Genomic DNA, 11,933 nt, shown 5'->3' with positions numbered 1-11,933 from the left:
ATTCATCCTCCTCCTTCCTAGTGTCTAAGATTATGAAATCAGCAGGGATGTAAAGGCCTTCAACCTTCACTAAAACGTCCTCTACCAATCCATAAGCTTGTCTTACTGACTTGTCTGCCATCTGTAATGAGAATATGGCAGGTTGTACCTCAATGATCCCCAGCTTCTCCATTGCAGAGGGTGGCATAAGATTTATCCATGACCCCAGGTCACACAGAGCCTTCTCAAAGGTCATGGTGCCTATGGTGCAGGGTATTGAGAATTTACCAAGATCTTGTCTCTTTTGAGGTAAAGTTTGCTGAACCCATGTATCTAGTTCACTAATGAGCAAGAGAGGTTCACCTTCCCAAGTCTCATTACCAAACAATTTCATGTTGGCATTCAACTTCATGATAGCTCCTATATATTGAGCAACTTGCTCTCTAGTTACATCTTCATCCTCTTCAGAGCTCATGAATGGCAAAAGAAGGTTTAATGGGATCTCTATGGTCTCTATATGACCTTCAGATTCCTTTAGGTCCTCAATTGGGAACTCCTTTTTGTCTGGGAGACGTCCCATGAGGTCTTCCTCATTGGGATTCACGTCCTCTCCTTCCTCTCTAGGTTCGGCCATGTTGATTATGTCAATGGCCTTGCACTCTCTTTTTGGATTCTCTTCAGTATTGCTTGGGAGAGTACTAGGAGGAGTTTCAGTGATTTTCTTACTCAGCTGGCCCACTTGTGCCTCCAGATTTCTAATGGAGGACCTTGTTTCACTCATGAAACTTAAAGTGGCCTTAGACAAATTAGAGACTATGTTTGCTAAGCTAGAGGTGCTCTGCTCAAAATTTTCTGTCTGTTTCTGAGAAGATGATGGAAAAGACTTACTATTGCTGAGCCTATTTCTTCTACCATTATTAAAGCCTTGTTGAGGCTTTTGTTCATCCTTCCATGAGAAATTTGGATGATTTCTCCATGACGAATTATAGGTGTTTCCATAAGGTTCACCCATGTAATTTACCTCTACTATTGCAGGGTTCTCAGGATCATAGGCTTCTTCTTCAGAAGATGCCTCTTTAGTACTGTTCGATGCATTTTGCCATCCATTCAGACTTTGAGAAATCATCTTGACTTACTGAGTCAACATTTTGTTCTGAGACAATATGGCATTCAGAGCATCAATTTCAAGAACTCCCTTCCTCTGATGTATCCCATTACTCACAGAATTCCTCTTAGAAGTGTATATAAACTGGTTATTTGCAACCATGTCAATGAGTTCTTGAGTTTCTACAGGCATTTTCTTTAGGTGAATGGATCCACCTGCAGAATGGTCCAGTGACATCTTGGAAAACTCAGATAGACCATAATAGAATATATCCAAAATGGTCCACTCTGAAAGCATGTCAGAAGGACACCTTTTGGTCATCTGCTTGTATCTTTCCCAATCTTCATAGAGGGATTCACCATCTTTTTGTTTGAAGGTCTGAACATCCACTCTAAGCTTGCTCAGCTTTTGAGGAGGAAAGAACTCCAAGAAGGCCGCGACTAGCTTATCCCATGAGTCCAGGCTATCTTTATGTTGTGAATCCAACCATGTTCTAGCTCTGTCTCTTACAGCAAAAGGGAAAAGCATGAGCCTGTAAACTTCAGGATCTACTCCATTAGTCTTAACAGTCTCACAGATCTGCAAGAACTCAGTTAAAAACTAGTAGGGATCTTCTGATGGAAGTCCATGGAACTTGCAGTTCTATTGCATTAGAGCAACTAGTTGAGGTTTCAGCTCAAAATTGTTTTCTCCAATGGTAGGGATTAGAATGCTTTTTCCATCAAACTTGGAAGTAGGTGTAGTATAATCACCAAGCATCCTCCTAGCATTATTATTTTTGGCTTCCATCTCCTCTTCTTTTTTGAAAATTTCTGTAAGGTTGTGTCTAGATTGTTGTAATTTAGCTTCTCTTAGTTTCCTCTTCAGAGTCCTTTTAGGTTCAGGAACTGCTTCAACAAGAATGTTCTTGTCCTTGCTCCTGCTCATATGAAAAAGAAGGGAACAGAAAATAATAATAGGGATCCTCTTTACCACAGTAGAGAGATTCCTTTATATTAGTAGAAGAAAAAAAGAATAGAAGAAGGAAAAGGTAAGAATCCAAACACAAGGGTGAAGATAGGTTCGAATTCTTGAGATGAAGAGAAGTGTTAGTAAATAAATAAATAAATAGAAGAAGATGAGAGGGAGAGAATTTCGAAAATTAATTTTGAAAAATAAGTTAATGATTTTCGAAAATTAAAGGAAGAAATAAAATTAAAATTAAAATTTGAAACAATTAATTAATTAAAAAGAATTTTGAAAAGGAGGGAGGTAATTTTTGAAAATTAGAGAGAGGAAAGTAGTTAGGTGGTTTTGAAAAAGATAAGAAACAAACAAAAAGTCAATTAGTTAGTTGAAAAAGATTTGAAAATCAATTTTGAAAAGAGAAGAAGTTAGAAAAGATATTTTAAAAAGATATGATTGAAAAAGATATTTTAAAAAAGATTTAATTTTTTAAAATTAAAATTGATTACTTGACTAACAAGAAACTAAAAGATATGATTCTAGAATTTAAAGATTGAACCTTTCTTAACAAGAAAGTAACAAACTTCAAATTTTTGAATCTATCACATTAATTGTTAGTAAAGTTTTCAAAATTTTGAAATAAAGATAAGAAAAATATTTTGAAAATAAATTTTAAAAATTTTCGAAAATAATAGAAAAATTAAAAAAGATTTGATTTTTGAAAAAGATTTTGAAAAGATAAGATTTTTAAAATTGAAAATTTGACTTGACTTATAAGAAATAGCTAAGTTTTAAAAAAAAATTTGACTAAGTCAACTCAAATTTTCGAAATTTTGAGAAAAATAAGGAAAAGATATTTTTTTTGATTTTTTGAATTTTTAATGATGAGAGAGAAAAACACAAAAATGACTCATAACATGAAAATTATGAATCAAAACACATGATGCATGCAAGAACACTATGAATGTCAAGATGAACACTAAGAACACTTTGAAGATCAAGATGAACATCAAGACTTATTTTTGAAAAATTTTCATGAAAAGAAAAACATGCAAGACACCAAACTTAGAAATTTTTTATGTTTAGACACTATGAATGCAAGAATGCATATGAAAAACAACAAAAGACACAAAACAAGAAAATTTAAAGATCAAACAAAAAGACTTATCAAGAACAACTTGAAGATCATGAAGAACACATGCATGAATTTTCGAAAAAAGAATGCATAAATTTTAAAAACATGCAATTGACACCAAAATTAAAATTTGACTCTATACTCAAATAAGAAACACAAAATATTTTTTTTTTTTGATTTTATGATTTTGCAAATTTTTTTTCAAAATTTTATAGGAAAAAAATAAGAAATTCAAAATTTTTAATAAGAATTCCAGGAATCTTTCAATGTTAGCCTAAAGCTCCGATCCAGGAGTTGGACATGGCTTAATAGTCAGCCAGCTTTAGGATATAAATTAGGCATGCAACAGTTGATACTTCATCCAACTCCATATACTGATAAGGGGAAGCCTCAATCCAATTGAGTTAGACATGGCTTTTCAGCCAGCCAAGCTTCAACCTGCTTCATGAAACACTATAAATCATTCTTAAAAAGTTAGAATAATTTTTTGAAAACAGAAGTAAAAAGTTTTTTTGAAAGATTTTTGAAATTTTTTTTAAAATAAAACAAAAAGAAAATTACCTAATCTGAGCAACAAGATGAACTGTCAGTTGTCCAAACTCGAACAATCCCCGGCAACGGCGCCAAAAACTTGGTGCATGAAATTGTGATCATCAGCAACGGTGCCAAAAATAGTTGTGGAAGTTGTGACAAAGTGTGATTCACGTTGGAGAGCGCCACCAAGTTTTTTTGGCGCCATTGTTGATGATCACAATTTCATGCACCAAGTTTTTGAACAAGAATGCCTTTAAAAACTTGGTGTATGAAATTGTGATCTCTAACAATGGCATTCAAATTGGTATGCGCATCTACTAACTCAGCACTTTTTTCACAACTTCGCATAACTAACCAGCAAGTGCACTGGGTCGTCCAAGTAATAAACCTTACGTGAGTAAGGGTCGATCCCACGGAGATTGTTGGTATGAAGCAAGCTATGGTCATCTTGTAGATCTCAGTTAGGCTTATTCAAATGGTTATGGAGTTTTTGAATATAAAGATAAATAAAACATAAAATAAAGATAGAAATACTTATGTAAATCATTGGTGAGAATTTCAGATAAGTGTATGGAGATGCTTTATCCCTGTTGAATCTCTGCAACATACTGCTTTCTTACTTTCAATCCTTCATACTCCTTTCCATGGCAAGTTGTATGTAGGGCATCACTGTTGTCAATGGCTACTTCCCATCCTCTCAGTGAAAAAGGTCCAAATGCTCTTGTCACAGCAAGGATAATCATCTGTTGGTTCTCGATCATGTCGGAATAGAATCCATTGATTCTTTTGCGTTTGTCATCACGCCCAACAATCGCGAGTTTGAAGCTAGTCACAGTCATTCAATCCCTGAATCCTACTCAGAATACCACAGACAAGGTTTAGACTTTCTAGATTCTCAAGAATGACCGCCAAAGGGTTCTAGCTTATACCACGAAGATTCTGATTAAGGAATCCAAGAGACACACGCTCGGTCTAAGGTAGAACTGAAGTAGTTGTCAGTCACGCGTTTATAAGGATGGATGATGATAAGTGTCACGGATCATCACATCCATCAGGTTGAAGTGCAACGGATATCTTAGAACAAGAATAAGCTGAATTGAAGAGAAAACAGTAGTAATTGCATTAAAACTCGAGGTACAGCAGAGCTCCACACCCTTAGTCTATGGTGTGTAGAAATTCCACCGTTGAAAATACATAAGTGATCAACGTTCAAGCATGGCCGAATGGCCAGCCCCCATAAACGTGATCAAAGGATCATAAGGTAATCCAAAAATAATCCAAAGATGTCTAATACAATAGTCAAATGTCCTATTTATACTAGACTAGCTACTAGGGTTTACAGAAATAAGTAATTAATGCAGAAATTACTTCCGGGGCCCACTTTGGTGTGTGCTTGGGCTGAGCTTGAGCTTGAGCTTTACACGTGCATAGGCTTCTTTTGGAGTTAAACGCCAAGTTGTAATGTATTTTTGGCGTTTAACTCTGGTTCGTGACGTGTTTCTGGCATTTGACTCCAGAATGCAGCATGGAACTGGCGTTGGACACCAGTTTACGTCATCAAATCTCAAATAAAGTATAGACTATTATATATTTCTGGAAATCTCTGGATTTCTACTTTCCAACGCCATTGAGAGCGCTCCATTTGAAGTTCTGTAGCTCTAGAAAATCTATTTCGAGTGCAGGGAGGTCAAAATCCAACAGCATCAGCAATCCTTTGTCAGCCTTCTATCAGACTTTTGCTCAGGTCTCTCAATTTCAGCCAGAAAATACATGAAATCACAGAAAAACACACAAACTCATAGTAAAGTCCAGAAATATGAATTTTATATAAAAACTAATAAAAACATCTCTAAAAGTAGTTAGATCCTACTAAAACTACCTAAAAACAATGCCAAAATGCGTATAGATTATCCGCTCATCATGAAAATAGCTGAGGAAGCCCAGAATCTCATAGATACTATGGCCAACAACCAATACTTCTATGCTCATTAGAGACAACGCCAACCGGTAGAAAAGAAGGGTGTGTTGGAACTAGAAGTAGTGGACAGTATCTTGGCACAAAACAAGCTGATGCACCAACAAATCCAGCAGCAGATGGAGTTGATGGCGAAAAGAATAGATGGAATCCAATTAGCAGAAGTGAGCACAACAAATCAACCTTCAATTGAATGGAGTCAAAGTGAAGCAAGCAACATTGAACATCAGCCAGAACAAATTCAATACATGCATAACACTTCAAACTCCTCTAAAAATGATTTTCATGGTGACACAGACAACCCATCCTGGAGGAACCACCCCAACCTGAAGTGGGGTGATAATCAAAATCATTGGCAAAATAACAACAACTCCAACCATTCCCGTAACACAAACAGCCAAAATCATTCATCTAACAATACTAACCAATACAAGAAACCACAAAACACATATCAAACACCCCATAACAAATCACAAAGTTACCAAAATAACTTCTCCACACCACCATTCAAATCACAAAATGCCCACCCTAATGCACCAAACAACTTCCAGCAACAACAATCATACCTTATCATACCACCCATTGACCATCATGAAACCAGAATTTCAAGTCATGAGGCAGCCTTACAAGCCCTCACCCAAAACACACAATCACTTGCTCAGACCACTCAAGGCCTAGTTAAAGGCCAGGAGACCTTGATTAAAGTACAAGAGAGACATGAAGCCACCATGAGGAACCTTGAGAGACAATTGGGACAACTAGCCAAACAAGCTAAACGGCCAACCAATATTCTCCCAAGTGATACAATCCCCAACTCAAGGGAAGAGTGTAAAGCTGTACAGTTGAGGAGTGGCGAGATAGTGGGAAAAAACACAAGGGGCTTCAATGAGGAAGAAGCAAAGTCTGAAGAAAAGAGCACAATAGACAACAAGAAAGATGAAAAGGCATCAACCTCTAAAAAGGACAAGGAAATTTTGAAGCCACAACAAAAGGACAAGAAAGAAGGAGTAAAGCCTTATATACCAAAACTTCCTTACCCACAGAGGCTACACAAAGAAGCAAGGGACCAATAATTTCCAAAATTTCTGGAAATCTTTAGGAAACTTGAAATTAACATTCCATTAGCTGAAGCTTTGGAGCAGATGCCATTATATGCAAAGTTTCTTAAAAAATTAATCACTAAGAAGAGAAGCTGGCAAGAGAAAGAAACCATGCTTCTTACTCAAGAGTGTAGTACTATCATTCAAAAGGGGCTCCCACCAAAACTCAAAGATCCAGGAAGCTTCCTTATCCCATGCACAATTGGAAACATGGCTATTGATAAATCACTTTGTGACCTGGGAGCAAGTATTAACCTAATGCCTCTTGCCATGATGAAGAAATTGATTATAGAGAAGGTTAAACCTATAAGGATGTCACTATAACTTGCTGACAGATCTCTCAAAATACCAAATGGGGTAGTGGAGAATCTCTTAATGAAGGTTGGAAACTTCATATTCCCAGCCGATTTTATGGTTTTGGACATGGATGAGGAAGGGAATAACTCAATCATTCTTGGTAGACCCTTTTTAGCCACTGCTAGAGCAATTATTTATGTTGAAAAAGGAGAGATGGTTCTTAGGTACATGAGGAACAAATGGTTATCAATGTTTTCAAGGCCATGCAATACCCTGTAGAGAAAGAAAATTTCATTAGAATTGATGTGGTGGACACCTTAGTTGAAGAAGTTCTTGTAGCAAACCAACCAGAGGAGATCAAAGGCATGCAAGAGGGAGAGTATGAAGAAACACAAGCACAGGAAGAACCAGTTGAAGCCAAGAGTGAAAGTGCCCCATAACAAGAGTTGAAACCTTTGCCTCCTCATCTTAAATATGCATTCCTTGGTGAAGAAGATAAATTCCCAGTAATCATCAGGTCTACCTTGAGTGGAGAAGAAGAAGAGAAGCTTCTTGTTGTATTGAGAGCTCACAAAGATGCCTTGGGATAGACCATTGATGATTTGAAAGGCAAAAGCCCTGTTATATGCATACACAAAATACTCTTGGAGGAGAATTCTAAACCAGTGGTGCAACCTCAGAGGAGATGATGAGTCCATATTTTCCAATATATTTTAGCTTGATTTGAGTGGATTTCATCACATAAACCTACACTTAAGCACCATAATAGCATACTATTGTGTTTGATCCCTAAATTGAACCTAAATGTGAAAACATGCATTTTTTGTGCTTAAATTGAGCAATTTAATCCCACTTTTATTCCATTAGATACCGTGATATGTTTGTTGAGTGATTTCAGGTCCTAGAGGCAAGAATGGGTTGGTAGAAGTTGAAGAAAGCATGTAAAAAGGGAGAAAACATGAAGAAAACAAAGGAGAAAAGTATCTCAGCCTGTGCCCACGCACAGGGGTCAAAATAAGGACCTGTGCCCACGCATAGGCTGTGCCCATGCTCAGGGCAGAGTGAAAATCAGGACCTGTGCGTCCGCACAGGACCTGTGCCCACGCATAGGAGGAAAATCAGCATCTGTGCCCATGCACAGCCTGTGCATTCGACAGGTACCAGCGCATGCCTCCATTAAAAATGACCATGACTCTCAATTTTGAGGCTTTCTTGGCCTATTTTTTGAAGGCTTGGAGGTTGAAATGAAGGGCTATATGAAGGAGCAACAACACATAACAAAGGGAGCCATCTTAGAATAGGAAAAACACATAGTAGGAGTAGGAGTAGTGTAGATTAGGAAATTCTCTCTTAGGGTTTTAATTAGGGTTTGTAGCATTTTATACTTCAAGTCTTGCTTTTCGATTTTGCAATTTACATTGTAAGTATTTCTTTAATTATCTCTTTCAATTACATTGCTTGTTCTACACTTTCTTATATTTCCATTTCTCTTGTTAATATTTACTTTGCTTTGCAATCTTGGATTTCTAGTTACTTAATTTGATGTTTGATGGCTTTTATATGTTTTTTGAGTGGTTTTTATTGCTTTTTATCATTTATGGTTCATAGCTTTCATTAATTTAACAGTTTTGCCATGTTTTATGATTATGCCCTCCATGTGTTTGATGAAATGCCAATTTTGATTATGGGGTAATTTTTTTGTTGATAATTAGCATTTTATTTCTTTTATCACTTGATGTCTTTAGTTTTTATTTTCCATTTTCTCTATGAGTTATCACCCTCTTGGTTTGGAGTTTGGTTGTGATCATTTTGTAGGGTTTGATAACTTCAATTGTGGATTGCATCATGGGTTTAGAGCATCAATTTTGGAAGGAGCAACCTCCTCCATATTACAATGAACCATACCCTCCCCAATATGCATACCCAAACTAAGGATATGGTGGATTTCACTATGACTATACACCTCCACCACCATATACCTATGTCCCCTACTCTCAACACAACCCTCAATCACCATATTTTTAAACACCGCACCACTACACCCATACACTCCCTTACATACCACCTCAAGATACCTTCCAACATGAATCACCTCCCACATATACAACCTTCTTCCCAACCAATGAACCTCAATTTCCACCCCAATGTGAAACTTTCCCACCCTTGGCCCAAGAACCACAAGACCTTCAAGACTTTCTCCAAGAGCAAAAAGGATTCCGAAGGACAAAAAGGAAATTCGTGGCAACCATAGCTGAAGTGGTGAACCGCTTGGTTCTACTTCGCTCATCCGATCAAGGCACTTCTCTTGGAGAATGTGAAAATTCTACTAAAGAGTGTGGTGAAGAGGAGAGCATGGAGCCACAAGGGAAGGAAGAAGAGTTAAAGCTTGAAGTGCAACTAGAGGAAGAAAGGGAAGTATGTGAACTGGAGGAGAGAAAGGAGGAGTTGAGGGAGATTGATCAAGATGAGGATTCCATCATTGGTGATTTTTTGTCCTCCTTGATCAATCCCCTTAATGATCCTAATGAGCCTCTTCCCGTTGAGTTTGAGAGAGACATGAAGGTAGACTTCTCACAACCTCCTTGTTATGACTTGAGTGACAAGGAAGAGAAAGTTGGTGAGGAAGAAATTCCGTTCTAAGAACATATTGAGTGGGTGGCAATTTCACCTATTAGCTTCATTGGCCCCCACCAATATGCCATCTTGGAAACGGATTACTAACTCAAGGTCCTTCTTGGGTTGGTACATGGTGGAGAAGGAGTTTTGGTTGCCAAGTGAGTCCAAAGCTCATCAAGAAAGCCAAATCAAGCTTTGGGATTCAAGTATGGTGTGAAGCACAATTAAGTGGATTCCGGAGAGTGTTGAGGTACTTCAAGGGTCAATTGGAAACTAGTCCATCCGGCTTGGAGCATAAAAATCTGCAAGACGGAGAAGGGAAAACTAGAATATGGGATCCCGGAGGAGCCTTAAGGTCCAAGCTTGGATGGAGGTTCAAGGAGGAGTGGAAACACAAGCCACCCTAACTAGAGTCTCCTCAATAAGTCCAACTTAAGGACTATAAACCAAAGTGCTAGGTGGGAGACACCCCACCATGGTAATATCTTTCTTACCCTTTCTCTTTGCTTATAGTCCTAGTTTCTTACATGTTTGCTTGTCTTAGTTAGTTAGGATTAGTTTAAATTTGAGTAGATAGGTTAGTTTTGTATATGGATCATGATTTTGTGAAGTTTTGAATGTTTGGGGTTCAAATGTTGATTGAGCTAAGGCATAACACCTTAGAAATGAAAGAAACATTTTTGCAAAATAGAGCATCTATGCGTACACATGCTGCTATGCGTGCGCACACAACTATGAGTTTCGCGAACTGTGCGCGCGCACACGTCTGTGCACTTGCACACTCTTTGTATTACCCTCTGTTCGCAGCGCCAATACGGTCTGTGTGCATGAACCCCTTTTCTTTTCGCCCTTGTGCAAGCACACGGACCTGTGTGCACACGCACACATGATCCTTGTTTTTAGGTAGTTTTTTTGTATGATTTAGTTAGTTTTTAGTATATAATTATTAGTTTTTATGCTAAAATCACATTTCTAGACTATGAGTTTTTGTGTTTTTCTGTGATTTCAGGTATTTTCTGGCTAAAATTGAGGGACCTAAGAAAAAATATGATTCAGAGGCTGAAAAAGGACTGAAGATGCTGTTGGATTCTAACCTCCCTAAACTCGAAATATATTTTCGGGTGCTACAGAAGCTCAATTGGCGCGCTCTCAATTGCGTTAGAAAGTAGACATCTTGGGCTTTCCAGCAATGTATAATAGTCCATACTTTGCCTGAGATTTGATGGCCCAAATTGGCGTCAAAACGCCGGCGAGAGACCTTTTTCTAGCGTGAAATGCCAGAACTGGCATAAAAGCTAGAGTTAAACGCCCAAACTGGCACCAGAGTTGGTGTTTAACTCCAAGAGAAGCCTATGCACGTGAAAGCTTCAATGCTCAGCCCATGCACACACCAAGTGGGCCCCAGAAGTGGATTTCTGCATCATTTACTTATTTCTGTAAATCCTAGGTTACTAGTTCACTATAAATAGGACCTTTTACTATTGTATTTTTATCTTTTGATCATCTTTGATCTTGGGATCAGGTCTTTGAACCCTTTTTCGTTTGTTTCATGCTATTTGGGAGGCTTGTTCTTATGTATTTTCAATGGTGGAGTTTCTACACGTCATAGATTAAGGTGTGGAGCTCTGCTGTTCCTCATGAATTAATGCAATTACTACTGTTTTCTATTCAATTCAAGATTATTCTTGTTCTAAGATTCTCACTCGTACTTCAACCTGATGGATGTGATGATCCGTGACACTCATTATCATCCTCCTTTATGAATGCGTGCCTGACAACCACTTCCGTTCTATCTGCGAGAGCTTGAGTGTGTATCTCTTGGCCTCCTGGTTCACGATGCATGGTTGCCTCTCCTGACAATTGAGCTTCCATTCCGTGCAATCAGAGTCTTCGTGGTATAAGCTAGAATCAAATGGACAGCATTCTTGAGATCTGAAAAGTCTAAACCTTGTCTGTGGTATTCCGAGTAGGATCTGGGATGGGATGACTGTAACGAGCTTCAAACTCGCGACTGTGGAGCGCAGTGACAGTGCGCAAAAGGATCAATGGATCTTATTCCGACACGATCGAGAACCGACAGCTGATTAGCCATGCGGGAAATCGTAGAGGATCATTTTCACTGAGAGGATGGATGGTAGCCATTGCAATGGTGATCCACCTATATATAGCTTGCCATGGAAAGGAGTATGAAGGATTGGATGAAGGCAATAGGAAAGCAGAGGCTCAGAGGGAACAAAGCATCTTCAT

General features: G+C 38.1%; 1 protein-coding gene across 1 annotated transcript; it reads left to right on the top strand.

Annotated features, from left to right (window-relative positions):
* The first annotated feature begins 5,801 nt into the window (after positions 1-5,801).
* LOC107491939 (uncharacterized) lies at positions 5,802-6,746 on the top strand. Its single transcript, XM_016112877.1, has one exon. The coding sequence runs from the start codon at positions 5,802-5,804 to the stop codon at positions 6,744-6,746; it is 945 nt and encodes a 314-aa protein (XP_015968363.1).
* The last annotated feature ends 5,187 nt before the right edge of the window (positions 6,747-11,933 follow it).

This window comes from Arachis duranensis, chromosome 1 (assembly GCF_000817695.3).
Source record: "Arachis duranensis cultivar V14167 chromosome 1, aradu.V14167.gnm2.J7QH, whole genome shotgun sequence".
NCBI classification, from domain to species: Eukaryota; Viridiplantae; Streptophyta; class Magnoliopsida; order Fabales; family Fabaceae; genus Arachis; species Arachis duranensis.
This window is presented reverse-complemented; position numbering and strand designations above follow the sequence as displayed.